The sequence below is a fragment of the Gobio gobio genome (genome assembly GCF_949357685.1).
Source record: "Gobio gobio genome assembly, chromosome: 21".
In the NCBI taxonomy this organism is placed as follows: Eukaryota; Metazoa; Chordata; class Actinopteri; order Cypriniformes; family Gobionidae; genus Gobio; species Gobio gobio.
Window position 1 is genome coordinate 38,987,979 of NC_137117.1, and position 16,059 is coordinate 39,004,037.

A 16,059-nucleotide genomic window follows, 5' to 3' on the forward strand; every position below is an offset into this window, starting at 1 on the left:
TCCTGTTGTTAAGTTGGCATTTTCACCCCAAAATGGCGGCCGCGCTATTGAAGCGTCACCTAGTGACTGTTACCAAAAAAATCATCAGTTTCGCCTCATCTTCTATACTATTTGACAGAGGGAAGGGCATAAAAAAATGGGACTTTACAGAAACAGATAAAACAAAGTACACAAAAAAATAAACATAAAAGGAAAATGAATAAAAGAGAAAAAGAATGTTAAATCAAAGCAGTTCAAAAACTATTTACAATTGATACAAATGTTCAATTAAAAGCTACCCTAAGAAAAATTTGAAGGCGAGATTTAAAGATGCAGAGAGATTTAGCTTGCCTTATCTCAATCGGTAAAGAATTCCATAATTTTGGAGCTAATGAGGAAAAAGCCCTATCACCCATCAGTCTTAGGCAGTTAGTTTTCGGAACAACTAAAAGACCAGTTTCAGATGAACAAAGATTACGCGTCGGAGTATAGGGAATTAAAAGCCAATGCAAAGACTCCAAAATAGGACATGATCTCTCATCTTAGTTCTTGGAAGGATTCTAGAAGCTGAATTTTAGCTGCAATTTGTTTAGGGTAGCTTTTGACACCCCAGCCATTAAGGGATTACAATAATCAATCCGGGTAAACACAAAAGTGTTAATCAACCGCTCAGCAACAGAAAAAGAAAGCATTGGGCGTATTCTGGCAATATTTCTAAGATGAAAAAAATACGTTTTAACTGTATTTTTTACATGTGGCTCAAATGTTAGATTTGCATCAAAGATCACCCCCAAATTCTTCAATTTTGATTGAAAAATGCTCAATCGGCCCCCGATATTGCTCGGGATTGGCTTCCTACTTCATTTACAGTTACACGGTTAATGGTTGAGGATGTTTCCCCATTTATTTGGTCCCATCTGCTGATCCAAAAATCATTCTCTTAATCAGTATTTGTGTCCTGTGAAAATATAAAAATGACACATTTATGTGAGAATTGCATAAGATGCAAGGACTTGTATTTTTCTTTGTTAGATTTAAAAAATAAATAAAATCTAACATAATTTAATGAGGTGTATACTGTAAGATCTCACATAGTTTGACACCAGTGTTATTTTAATATCATTGATATGCAATTATTTTTTTTATCAATAGTTTGAAAGAGCTTTTATTTTTATTTGATTTGGCACCTAACTTGTCCCACACCATTTGTCCCATGATTCATGAATGAGGGGACAAATCGTGTGGCTTATTGATCCTTAACATTGGACTGAACTTTGTGACATTATATCTCCGCATCAGAATGCTCTAAAGACTTGTTTTCATCTTGCATTTAAACTTCCTAGCCACGCCCTAGCAACCAGTTACAGTTCCCTAAAAAAACACCCCATAGACGTCCATTGAAAACGAATAAAATGGATATCTCTGGATCAGAACATAGAAGAATGGGTCTCTTTTGACTCAGGCTGGTCACTAGGCTTTAGGTATCATCCTGGCAACTGTCTAGCCACGCCCCAGAAACCATTTAGAGCCCCCTAGCAACTGTATAGTAAATCAATGGTCTATATCTCCGGATCAGAACAATATAAAGACATGGGGGTGGGCTCTTTTGACTCAGACTTCCAAGTAGTCTTGAATTATCACTCTGCCGAGCAATGATTTTTATCTGAATCTAGCAACCACTTAGCAAAATAAACAAGCCATATCTCAGCATCAGAACATTGCACAGACAGTTGGCTCTCTAGCAATGACGCAGAGAGTACACACCTAGTACACGAAAAAAAAAAAAATCTAAGCCTTTTTTTTTAAAGATTTACCAATTTCAATAAAGAGGAAAATTCCATCAGATTGATTTGAATAGTCCTTTCATATTTTAATTTAATAATTGATTAAGGGTTGTTTAATTGAAATATGTAAGCATTATTTCATTCAATTGGATGGAATTTTACTATTAATTGAAATGCATAAATCTTAAAAAAAAAAGACTTACAAATGTTTTGAGTGTAGCTGCATAGTGCCGAGTTTTGCTACAGCGAGCACCACTCACATTTTCTTCAGCAAAACATATCTAGTTTTAGTAATTTTGTTTGCAAAAATTATTATAATTTTTTTTAATGTTTACTATAATAACCCTGTTTCACACTATCATTAACGTTTTGCTGTGTTGATACCGTAGGAGCAGAGACCTCTCTTATAAGTTTGACGTCTCTGCCATATGGAAACTACTCAATTCCTCTGAAGATGCAGGATCAACAAGCGCTGGAGTCAGAAGAGGTCCTGCGGGTGGTTGTGTGTGAATGTACGGTAACAAACGTGTGTCGTGGGCGTCTTCCTTTCTCCTCAAGGCTGGGTCCAGCAGCCATCGGCCTCCTGTTTGCCGGACTTCTCCTTTTGGCCCGTGAGTTTTCCAACTAAATAACACCATCCACTAATAGTCCGTCATAGTCCACTAGTTTGATTGTTTAACAAATGTGCAGTTCATATAATATCACTTACTCTTACTGTACTTTCATGAAATCTTTTCAATGAATGTAATGTGCATAATATAATGACAGACCTTGTTGTTTTTTTGCAGTTCTACTCCTCTTTTGTATCCGCTGTGACTGTAAAAGCAAGACCTTTCAACACATTCCTCTGAACCTGCAGGATGAAGGCAACCAAACCCTTGTCAAATACAACGAGGAGGGAGGAGGCTCAGTCTTTAAGGTATGTGAAACTGGTCTTGTTCAAAGTTCAAAGTTATGATTTTAGTAGAAGGCGGTAAAAACGATCAGCTGTGTTCTCCCTTTCTTAATAAGAAGCATAATTTGGTATTGAATGTCCCTTATTTATGTGACTTGTGCTACAAAAATGCTACTGCGTTACTATATGTATATAGTATATATAACAAAATATTTTTTTCACTGTTTACATACACTCGTATTTATCAATAAATTAAATATTATCGCTTAGCTTTAAACATTTTGAATATAACTGTGGTATTTCTGCATTAGACTGATGTGTGAATGTCAAAGCATTATCATTATCATTTTGAGTTAAGGCCCGTTCACACCAAGGACGATAACTATAAATATAACAATAAAGATATAGTTCTAAAAATCGTTCTCAATATTAAAGAATAGCAGAGATCACACCAAAGCTATAATGATAACAGCACAGAGAAGCTATATCGTTGGAATCACTTTCAGACCGATTTTATCCAGCCGATGAACAATAAAAACATTAACAGTCAGTGTTGGGTTAGTTATATTAGTTATAGTTACTTCTTACAAATAGTAACTGAGTTAGTAACTGAGTTACATCATTATAAAAGTAACTAATTACCAGGGAAAGTAACTATTGTGTTACTTTTTTTTTTCTTTTTTCAAATGTTCAAATATGTCAAATAACTTGGATGCCCCCAATATTAAATATGTTAAATGAATGAATTGGACACTAAATAGAGTAAATTATTATTATAAAACATTGTACATTAATGTACACTATTGTAATGTTGCTGTGGGACAATGTGAGAGACACCTATCAAATTCAATACATTATTGTAAATATTATCAGTAGGCCTACTATAGTGTAAATATTGTGTAAATATTATCAGTACTATACTACTCCTTTAGTAGTGGAGCTCACGTTATCACCTGGGTTTTTAGCCACTAATTTTGTGGCGGCATATGATGATGTGAGGCGCTTCATTAGATCAGAATTACTTGTCCCCGACGTGGAGAGACTCCACTCTACTTGGCATAAGTTGCACGTTACATAAACATTCTTACCTTAAAAGTAGCGCTTATACTTCCAGTTTGCGAAAGCTACCTTTGAAGTTGTTGGACTTGCCATCGCTCCTCCTGGTCGTTGGTGTGTTTGACTGTGCATATGCGTGTGTGTGTGACAACCTCAACCTTGTCTCCCACCCACCAATCATCATCAGTTATGTGTACCAGAAACACGCATGGCATGCACGCACGTGCGCACGCACACACACACACACACACACACACCAACCTACCAGAGAAAAAAAAACACACGACTGACAGAGCATTTTATTCTCAGTAATGCTAACGGTGTTGTAACGGGAGAAACAGTCATTCGTTTGATTACTCGTTGCTGAAAAAAATAATTCCGTTAGTAACGCCGTTTATCTATAACACCGTTATTCCCATCACTGTTAACAGCCAATCAGAATCCATCCTGCTGTAACTAGCTTGTGCATTTAAAGCGGCAGACAAGCCGCGCTTAGAATAAACAGAACGATATCGTCCACTGGTATGGGGGCGCTAATATAGTTATCATTAGTTTATAGTTAACGTTCTTGGTGTGAACGAGCCATTAGACGCGTTCCTGGTTCAATACATTCTTATCCGAAAATGTAATGCTAACCATATCCCTACCCCTAAACCTAACCCTACTTATAAGTTATCCAAGGGAAATGATGGTGAATAACACTGATGTAGAAGCGCCTACACTTGACATAAACTGTAAACTTGTCCTTCAAATCTGATTGAACAAAGATGTTGATCCAGGAACGTGTTGCACTGGGTGAAATCAGGTTCTGAGTGTGGCGAAAATCCAAAGTATGGGCAGTGATATTTGCATATAAAGACTGAACCTGTGGTGAGCTATTTGGCACAGTTTTACAGGGAACAGCTCCTGTTGTCTGAGAGCAAACCCTGATGAATCATTTTGCCTGTCATTTTTTTTTCTCTCCTCAGCCCGAGTCCATATTTACTCCCAATAATGGTCTGACGGATGGCATGAAATTTACATCTGCACCGGTACATACAAGGTTTTTTTCCCATTGACTTAATGTCTACGTTGGCGAAAGCCATATGTTTAGACATGAATGTTGTATCCCATTTTGGCACAGTAAACAGAATCCCAATAGCAACGTGCCGCTACATGCAGTTTATGACTCACACTTGAACGCAGGTTGTTGGCTCAACTGCATGTTAGTAATGTACACTTTCTTTTACAAGTTTAACTTGCTTCTTTTACACGTTAGGACCTGTTATGCCAAAATAGAATATGCAAATGACTTCATGGGTACCAATGGGAGTTCTTTCTCACAGTTTTGCGGTGACTTTTTCTCCATGCCTTTTAAACTCTAATGAAAAAAAGATCAAAAGTGACAGTTTATAATGTAACAAAAGATTCCTATTTTAAATAAATGCTGTTCTTTTGACCTTTCTATTTATCAAAAATGTAAAGCAATAGCAGCGGTTTTCAACATTGATAATAAAAATAAATGTTTCAACAAATCATCATATATAATGATTTCTGAAGGATCATGTGACACTGAAGACTGGAGTAATGATGCTGAAAATTCAGCTTTGATCACAGGAATAAATTACATTTTACTATATATCACAATAGAACGTATTCAAAAGTATATATAAGCATTAGCATAATATCCGTAACTGTTCAGATTTAAGTAACAACAGGACTAAAAGAAAGGATGTGACATTGCCTTTTAAATCTCATACTGTAAGTAAATAACAAGCTGCTAACAACTTGCATATTACTATTTTTCCAGCCTGATTACATGGTTACTGATGGATACAGGAATGGTACACTGAGAAGCATTGCAGGGGTGAGTATCAAATCAAATAAATGTGTCGACTGCCAATAATTAACCTTAGATCATTCATTGACAAGAATGGAAAAGCTGACTATAAGCAAAGCACACAAATCTGCTAAATGGATTTAAATATGGTATCAGCTTAGTTATTTTACTCTATATGTGGCACATGTTTGATCATTCTGGAAAAATATTTACCTAGGATCAGATTTGTTTCCCCCTTTTTAAACAAAGCAAATTAATGACTGATAGTGAAAACATATCCAGGGGGACAGGTTAAAACTGAATTATCATACGGTGGAAATGTAAAGGTTGAATTAGCTGTAGATCTGTGATGTTGTGATATTGTCCTAGTCTCATTGGCTGACCATGAACTGTTATTCAATAGCAACGTATTTGCCCAACAGAGTGGGAGTGTGGGAGTGGGAAAGAAAAATGAAATGATAAAGCATCCAAATGCTTTCAAAAAGGCGAGTTGAGACTTGTCAAGTTTCCTAGTTATTTCACTTAAAATGTGACTAAAAAGGAACTGGAAATGGTGAATGACTCCATTCCGAAATGAGGGTTGTGATTTGTGCAAAAACAAGATTTTTAGAAGAAGGTCTATCCCTATACCTAACCATCAGCGGTGTGTAAGATGATCATAAGAAAACGAATAAATGAGAACAAACATGCATTCATACACATTAGCCACCAATTTGACAATGTAAAATAGTTGCAGATTGCTGTAAGATTGTAGTGGCTTTTGCTAGACACGTGTGACATTTTTGTCTGTTTAAAACACTATTTCTAACCATTCAAAAATGTAATAATACTAAATATCATATGTCATGGTCATAAGTCAGAGTGTTCTTTTGGTAATGTGAAATATTAACTTAAATGTATTCCTTCTCTCACAGTATCAGTATAACTCTGCGTCATTCCAGGAAATGTCCAATGGTGGAGGTGTGATGAGCATGGTGAGTGAGGGCATCCATCAAACTGAGATATGAGTGTTAAAGAAAACAAAGACATTTGGGATTTTTGTCCCTTGTGCCTTGACACAAGTCCCAGTGGGGTTCATATTACTGAAACCACATAGAAAATCTGCAAATCAAGTTAATCAAATGTAAATGAATGGTAGATTTCCTTGCATTCGTTATTGAACATGATTCTGATATACAGACCATAGACATCCATTTTACAACCGAGTTTGCCATTACAGCATCATTACTCAAAAAATCATTCTAATACTCTTATTTGGTGTTCAAGTGACATTTTTTATTATTATCAATGCTGACATTGATCTTTTTTTCTGTGTAATGTGTCCTTGCTGAATACATTTATTTCAGTCATGACAACTCTCGAAATAGTTTTAGCATTGTTATTGAATATGGCAATGTTAAAGGGTCATGAAACCCTAAACCAAATTTTCTGAGATTTTAACAGAAGTATGTGTTGAACATCATGGAAGGCAATGTTACCATCTGTTAGTTTTGAATGTGGGAGAAAACTAGTTAATTTTTGCTCTATTTTCAACTTCCTGGTTTAAATTCGTCTTCATGTCAACGTCATAGGCTGTGATGTTTTCTCGTACTATAGTACGGCGATGACTCATCTGTGTCTCATAATTATTCATGAGACTGTGTGTCCTTGTCCTATGAGAAGACGCGTTGCTTAATTCATGACAGCACGCGCTTAATTATTCATGACCGCACGCATTGATAGGCATTTTTCTCTGACTGGCTTCAAACAGTGAGATCGCACACAGTAAGTGAGAGATGCATTAATGGATCAAAAACGAGTATTTTTTCCGCTTTGTATGAGATTATGCGTTGCCTACGTTCTCTTCAATAGATCCTGAGTCTTCACACAAACGCGATTCATCGTGTAACCACTCTTTTACGGCCATTTAACCGACCAAACGGCTTATAAAAACTCCACAAAATAAGCCTCAAAAGTTATCAAAGCTATGCAACAGCGTGTTCAAATGTATTTCCGATGCAGAAAACAAATTGCAAATGGCTGTGCATTTAATTGTCCGTTGATTCACAGGATATATATGTATTTGTGTAACGGTGAGCTTACAAAGCCTTGTGTATATTGTGTTGCGTGTAACTTAATGGTCATTTGCAGCGTGCATTTGTGGGAAGTTTTGATGCTTTTAATGAGAGCGATATAAAATTGTCTGAATCAGAAGCCGTTGATGTGCTGTCAGTCTCCCCTCGTCCCCCTCTACTCGGCGCTAAACCACGCCCACTTTTATAGCATTTTTCGAAACTGTGGTGAGAACTGACTGCTGCTGAAATGGGGGATTTCATGACCCTTTAATGTATTTGGTCTTTGCGGAATAGTTCTGCTAGACTTGTAGACTTGCGACTGCTAATAGACACACACACACACACACACTGCTGTGATCATGTAAGATCTGCTGCTGCTGCATGAATAGACATACATTAATCCTAATTTAGGCAGGTGGAGCTGGGGAGGTGGAGGAGTTCAGAGGAACTCTGATACTGCAGGACTAGCCTACAGCAAACACTGAACCAGACTGTTTAAATGTTGAGCCAGCAATCTCATTGGCTGCAGGATCAGCAGAGGCCAATCCGCTTGTAGATTGAATGAAAAGGACCGATCAACCTGCGCCCTCTAGAGTTTCATGACTGAACTAGATTTTCATTAAAATAATGTACTGACCCCAAACTTTTGATCAGTATACAGTAAGTGTTATATTTGATTAAAATGGATATTTAAAAATGTATTTGTTTTTTTCCTCTCTTTAAGCCATATCAAAGCTGGTCAGAGCTCAGAAGGGGAAGGGGAAGCTTTATGGTAAGCTTTTCAAATGACTCATTCAACACTAATCAGCTGTAATGGTTTTGAAACTTGTTAAAGTAGTCATACTGACTGTTAATGATGGTTTTAGACCATCATTGTAGTACTAGCTAAACGTGTTAAATACAGAAATAACAAGTACAATTAAATGAACATTAAAAACAAAAAAGTACCTGTTTCAACTGAAGTCTGAATGAAATATCACACTTGTTTTTAAGAATGGAAGCGGCCAGCTGTCCCAGACATTCAGCTTGGCTCGAACAGAAAGAAACCTGGCAGAACGCATTGAGCGGGTGAGTCCACTACGCAAAACACTTAACTGGCATGATTTTCAGGAAATTTGTAGTAAATATGAGATAGAAAGAACAAAAATAATTTTAAGGTAGCCTAAAATTGATGTAAGGAATAAGGTACTCGAAGCTGTGCTGTATGTGAATAATTCACGGCTGAAGGGCATTGTTAGGCATGATGCGAAGCCGTGACTTATTCACGATTAGGGTTGCAAAATTCCAGGGAATTTTCAGGCTAGAAACATTCCATGGGAATTACTGGAAAAAAATTGGGAATTTGCCAAATTGCAGGTTAGCCTATAACAGGGAACTTAAATGTAGTCGAAAACAACCAGATTTAATGCATTTTCAGTTGAAATTCTTCCCTGAACATTCCTCAATCACAGACATACAGCACACTATTTAATGCAGGGCTTTTGAGGCCACACCCTGCAGGCATGCACTGTACATTCCTTCAAAACATCAAGTCTTTAGTGTCACATGATCCTTCAGAAATCATTCTGATATGATGATTTATCAATGTTGGAAACAGCTGAGCAGCATAATATTTTTATACCCTGTGATACTCTTTTCAGGATTATTTGATGAATAAAAAGTTAAAGAACAGCTTTTATTTAAAATAGAAATCTTATGTAACAATACACACTTCCGTTCAAAAGTTTGGGGTCAGTCATTTGAAAGAAATCAAGACTTTTATTCGGCAAGGATGTGTTAAATTTTATTTTTAAAAAATGGATAGTAACGACTTATATTGTTAGATGTCTTTTTTTAATGAATGCTTTTCAACATTTTATTCATCAATGAATCCTGAAAAAAGTATCACAAGCCCAAAAAATATTAAGCAGAATATTAAACTGTTTCCAACATTGATAATAACTGAGTATCAAATCAGCGTATAAGAATGCTTTCTGAAGAATCATGGGACACTGAAATAAATAACGCATCCATAAAAATTACTGCAATACAAATATATTTATTTTACATATTTACTAAATTAGAAGTAATTAATTGAAAAATATACTAGTATGCAAAAAAAAAACTAACATGTCCGCTTATGACTGAACATAATGTTTATATTTGTATATGATACAGTTTATATAAATTTCCCCAAATTTCCAATTAATTCCCATAAAATCCTATAAATTCCAGTGAAGTCCTGTTAAGTTTCCAAATTGGTTAAGTTCCAATGAAAAGTTTCCAGAAATTTACCAGAAACGTTCCGCCCCTTTGCAACCTTATTCACGACACAGCGTTAGCCTCGAGTACCTTATTGCTTTTATAAAACAGTTACCACACAATACAGATATTAAAGCCAAAAAATATGTACCAATGCAACTTTAATGAAGTAAAATTACTAAAAGTCTTCCTTCTGCCGGAAAAAAATTATCCCTGACCGTGAACAGCAACATTATTACGCCAATAGATGATCACTCTTCATGAGTGAGTCACTTTTATATCGAAAGGATTGAAACTTGTTGTGAACACGGAGCAAAACACAACTGACAAATGCTTTGACTAGCGCTGTCAGTGTCACTTAGTCAATCTCTCTCTCACAAAACTCTTTTACATAAGCTTCATTATACCTTGGTCTGTTTAAATATTGGCTGATTGGCGTGCAGTAAAACCGTTTAATGCACAGGTAGTTCCAGTCAGTTTGATTACAGTTCAAAGTTCTAACCAAAGTAAACTCTGCAAACAGAGTGACAGTAGCAGTATTAACATTAAGTGAAATGACATCTGACGCACAGAAGCCAATGGCACGTGTCACTATGCGTATTGGCACATCCGGTCTTCATTGGCATGTGCCAGTGGATAGTGGCATGTGTCACTGACATTATCGTAACACGCTGACACTGACACCTGAATGACACCTAGTCGCGGAACATGTTGCCGTGTGCCATGTTGACGTAATTGTGACACAAAATTCTGAATAAATAGCCTAATTTGTTGTATTTTAAATGTCAATAAAACGCATTAAAGTAATATTTATAGTATTATTTATATACAGTAATATTTTGTATCATTTATTTGTGTCACGTCTGTATTTGATTGGCATGTGCCACTGAATGTTTTGTAATACATCACTGCCCATTCTAGGAAAAACACGAAATAAATCTATCATGGGTCACTACGAATAACGCATTAACAGTCTGTAAACCTTTATTTTTGCGTTACATACTGACATCTAGAACCTCAACAAGCAAAGAGAAACAGAATTTCACCTCCAAGACTAAACATGAAATAACCCTACCCTTTTCCATGTCCAATTTCACCATAAATGGAAATGTTGAGTTTAACATCAATTAGTATAACGATGAGTAAAACAATCCCCAAATTAAATTTCCAACTGTTTGATTTTTTTTATATTTTTTTATTTAATGCATTTCTATAAATGTAATGTCTTTATATTTATAGTAGCCTAAACTGTGGTTAGAGACGCCGGTTTTATTTCACACTCTACATAATTCATTTAAATAAATGATATGATTAGTTCAAATAAAGACTGCCTTGTCACTATCAGTGTTGCCTGTCATTCATAAATAATTTTATGTCGCCTCTATGGCGTTCATTAAAATCCTTTAATGCATGGCTAGCCGTGGATTATCCCTTACATGAACAATGTCAACGAGAACAAACAAGAGAGAACAAGAGATAGGGGAATTCTCATGAGCTGCTGATAATATCTGTTTTCATTTCACCAGTGAGATGAGATTCCACAGTGATTCATTTCATATATTAGATTATTTGCAAATGTATAAAATATACTTCTAAAATGTGAAGTATAATTAAGTGCACAAGGGTAATATTAAAGTACGCTTAAGGGTATATGTGAATCAACAGGTTAATTTAATTTGGTTTTATGCCAGTGGTAACAACTGTTTAAATATTATTGCACTGCATGACTTGCCTTTGGCACATTACTGGTGGATAAGAGACCTTGCTTCAACTTGTTCCGAATTGAAAATCCAGTGCACTGTCGCCACCTGTCTGCTAGATCCTTCATAGCACAATGTAATATTAATGGACGAAGATCTGCTGGTCATGGAGACACCATGAGTTAGCAAATCACATTCTATCAGCAAATAATCCTATCAAAAGCATTAAGATTATGATTTTTCTCTTTCTATTTGTTATTCTATAGAAGATCAGCGGGTTTCCGGAAGCACAGAAGGACTATCCTGAATATTACCCATATCAGTATGAGTATGAGGGGAAGGGCAGTGATTGCCAGTCTCTGGATCAGCTGACTGTTAGCAACCTTGGTGATAACCTGGACTTCCTGCAGAACCTTGGGCCAAAGTTCAGCACTCTGGGAGGGATTTGTCAACAGTCAATGGAGCGCAGGAATGTCCGACTGTGAAAATGGATGATGATATGAGGCTTCAGCAATACTGCTTTATATCGTTCCACATTTCTATCATGCTTTCAGCTCAGCTGCAAAGGGGTACCAGGGCTTTTTTAGGAATTTTTTTTTTTTTTAGTGCTAAGACATTGTTGCTCGAAGACAACAATATTGACACCTGTACAGGAGCAGGGGTGATTATGGACACGCTGTGACCATTACGTCTTCAGTGGTAAGACTGGCCTCAAGGAACTATGGGATACACTGTGTATTTGTGCTCACGATGGATGTATAAGGAAGCATGTTAGGTGCTTGAATTGAAAACTCTTTGAAAGCTACTTGAAGCCTGTCTGAAATGATCAGAGGTGGTTGGTTGGTCTTAACAGTGACCAAAGAGCTTCTTCTCTCACTGATGAACTACTGACCTGATCGGCTCTCGTCTGAATTTCCATATTTTTTCCTCAGCAAATGCCTCACATCCCAACCACACTTAGCTATGCTGATTGTGTAAGTGTTTGTCTGGGGTTATCCTGCACTTACCTGATGATATGGGACACTGCCTTTAGGTTCTGTATTGTTTTGTGCCCTTCACTAACATGACTTTGCAGAATCGCTTGTGTATTTAAAGGGATAGTCCAGCCAAAAATGAAAATTCTATTATTCACTCACCTTCATGTTGTTCCAAAAGTATGAAATCTTATAATTTCTTTTGAATTGTGAGTTTACATCTGCAGTCAATAACTTTTTTTGGTTAAAAATGATCTATTTTTCAGCAAGAACATAACCAGCCAGTGTTCAAAACTATCTCCTTTCCTTAGCTCGATTCACAACAGTAAGCTTGTAATAATGTGTTATAATTAAAGTGGTACTGGTGGATTTCCACGGGAAATTCGAGCATGTCTTTTTGTCATTACGTCACGTCTGTATACATAAAGAAAGAGTCCGGCTAGTAGTAGTATCGCATGTGAGGATGCTGCAGGTGGCAGATCATTTATAGCCTTTTCTCACAGCAGCTGGAACAATTAAATGTAGCTATAATTTTGATGGCAGATTGTAATCCAGAAAGGTCCAAACGACAAGAATCATTGACAACTGGAGATTCACCCGTAGTCAAAAGCAAAAGAAATTGAAATCTTCAGACCTGTAATGCTAATACACACTAAATAGCTACATGTAGTCACACAATGCTGATTTTGTTAACATTAACAATTTGAGAACAAAGTATAACAATAATAATTATTTACATAGTTTGATGTGATATGAGCTAAGTGATCGTTGGATATAATCACTGTTTGTAGTGTGATTTATTGTATATTTTCCTCAGTTGGTCAGAACAAAAGTGGCAGACATGTTACTTACTTGTTCAGATGACATTCTCCAGTGAAAATTATTATTTTGGATGTACTTCCAAGACGTAGAATCTGTGATTCAGAAGTACAGTATCCACACCGGTGCGATGAATGAATGACAGCGACACAAACTCCTCAAAACATTAGATTCATCCGCGCTGAGGAGCCGCTGCACAACCCACGTAAAGATGATAATACCACAAATAACTGCAATTGCAGGTTTCACACAGAGATGGCGACAAAGAGGCAACATTTATAGAGTGCAGCTTGAAATCTTGTTGTTTTGACCTTTATTCATGGAATTCTGAGTTAACATTTATAACTTTTTTATATTTTAATTCTGTATTACTTTCTTTCTTCTGTGGAACACAAAAGAAGATACTTTGAAAGGACACTGGGAAATCTGACTTCCATGTGGACAAAGCTTTTGACGTTTTTGAAGTAAATATTGACTGAGTATTCATTTTATGTTAACTTTCCCTTTAAAGTGTTAAAAAATAGAACAAATGAATAGAGACAATAAAGAACATGCAGAAGCCATTTTAGAGAGTAATAAGAGAAAGAAAATGAAGGTAAAGATTGGTTATATCACTTCAACAGTATCTGAGAGTCTGGCAGGTGGCAGTAATGCACCATTAATAATTAGTACATCCCTCTTCCGTATTTGTGTTCCCTCTTCTTAAAGGGCCTTTGTTCACCTGGTTTTTTTTCAATGTTGGGAGGCTTTATGAAGAGTGGCTGGCTCTTTTTTTTTGTCATGTTACATTTTTGTAAGAGTGAACACAATTCAATGTTCATCAATTTCTTTTATATTGCTTATTTTATTGTAAATTGTATTGTAAAAAAAAAAACAGCTTTCTGGATAGTTTTGGTGTAGAGGTGCTGAGGGCCTGAGATGATGTCTGTTGTATGCTCGCTTTTCCTTGAGGAACATTATCTGAATAAATGGGATTACAATAATGTTCAATATGTTAACATTAGTAAATGTGTAAACTTTTATTACAGCATTTATTAATCTAGTTTAAAGTTAAGTCATTCATCAAAACACTAATATGTACATTCCTAATACATTAATGCTATTTTAAATGCATTATTTTATCTTACATTTTAAAATAGTATCAGTACATAAAGAAATGAGCATTGACCTAGATGAATAAATGCTGTTAAACTAATCCTGTAACACTTCACAATAGTGTTTTATACACCCAATGAGCAGGGTGACATCAAGTACAATATTTTGAATCAATGTTTATGATGTTGAATAAATTACACTTTTTCTAAGAAGGTTTCTAAGAGCAGAAAGTCGCGTGCTGCTTTCGTGTTCAGTTATTTGCCATGTGGTTTGTCGGTCATTCAGAACTCATATTTTTCAGAACTTTTTTTTTTTTGTCTATTTGTTTTTTGTCAGTGTTTTGTTCTTTTTGCCCCCATGTCATAACACAGGCATAACAATTTCACCAGGGATTCAAAATCTTTTTTGTCAGCTGAACCTTTTTGACATTAAAGGAACTGAATGTAAGAAATGTATTTCAATGAATCATAAAATCGCATAAAATTCACGGCCTCATGAAGCTTCGAAGTGTTATGAATCAGTGAGTCGATTCAGCAGTTTGGATCGCCAAATTTCAGCAGTTTGGCGGTTTGACACGCGATCCGAATCATGATTCGACTCACTGATTCATAACGCTTCGAAGCTTCATGATTCCGTGTTTTGAAATCGCCATCACTATATAAGTTGTTATTTAGGGTTTTTTTTGCGCGCAAAAACTATTCTCGCCGATTCATAAAGTTATTTGTAGAACCACTGTAGTGAGATGGACTTTGTAACGACGTCTTTAGTACCTTTTAAGGGTCTTGAGAGTGAACCGTGCATTGTGCCAATGGAGGCCTTTCAGAGCCATCAGATTTCAACTAAAATATCTTCATTTGTGTCTGAAGATGAACGGAGGTCTGACGGGTGTCGAACGACATGAGGGTAAGTAATTAATGACAGAATTTTCATTTTTGGGTGAACTAACCCTTTAATCCTATTGTATTTGTTTTTTCCCCAGTTGTAACCTGGTTTCATTGCTGTGATATCTGAGAGGAATTGGATTTAATAGGACTGCGTACTAGCTAAATCAAATGTAAAAAAATAAATAATTGCATCACAATAAGTGTATTGTGATTGTCACTAACATTTTAGTAACAACTGAATTTTATTAGGTTTAGTGACAACATGTTACAGTGTTTACATGGTACAATTTCTGGTAAGCTACGCTTTTTTGTTATTTCAATTCAATTAAATTATTGTGATTTGATTTAATATTGACTCATTAGGATAAATATTAGGCACACAAGATGTACCTAATCTCAAGAAAAAACAACTCACCAAATGCTGTAAACATACAGAGAGCCCTATCAGCTGGCAGTGTTTTTTAGGGTTAAAAATAACTCAAATTACATACAATGCGGTTTTTTTTATTATAATAACTTTTTTTAATGATATAAATAAAAATACAATAAATATGTAATATGGTACACTACACATATTTAGTAAAATTTAGTAATCCAGACTGGATTACTGTAACGCACTTCTCACCGGGATCCCTAACAAAAGCTTGCAGAGACTGCAGTACGTTCAGAATAGTGCTGCTAGGATCCTGATGAGAGTTCGAAAATACGATCACATCACACCCATTCTCCATTCACTTCACTGGCTTCCTGTTACCGCCA

At 36.0% G+C, this 16,059-nt stretch overlaps 1 protein-coding gene across 2 annotated transcripts in view; it reads left to right on the top strand.

Annotated features, from left to right (window-relative positions):
- The window catches only part of cdh26.1 (cadherin 26, tandem duplicate 1), a 30,939-nt gene extending 16,078 nt beyond the window's left edge, over nt 1–14,861 (top strand). The window contains exons 12-20 of one of the 2 annotated variants that reach the window (XM_079803015.1): nt 2,153–2,374; nt 2,552–2,682; nt 4,683–4,745; nt 5,504–5,560; nt 5,956–6,018; nt 6,448–6,507; nt 8,312–8,359; nt 8,581–8,655; nt 11,795–14,861. In XM_079803015.1, coding sequence (XP_079659141.1) covers nt 2,153–2,374; nt 2,552–2,682; nt 4,683–4,745; nt 5,504–5,560; nt 5,956–6,018; nt 6,448–6,507; nt 8,312–8,359; nt 8,581–8,655; nt 11,795–12,013 — 938 coding nt within the window. In that variant the 3' untranslated portion in view covers nt 12,014–14,861. The remainder of the gene's footprint in view (nt 1–2,152; nt 2,375–2,551; nt 2,683–4,682; nt 4,746–5,503; nt 5,561–5,955; nt 6,019–6,447; nt 6,508–8,311; nt 8,360–8,580; nt 8,656–11,794) is intronic. The other variant, XM_079803016.1, reaches the window with a different exon arrangement.
- Nucleotides 14,862–16,059: the final 1,198 nt, after the last annotated feature.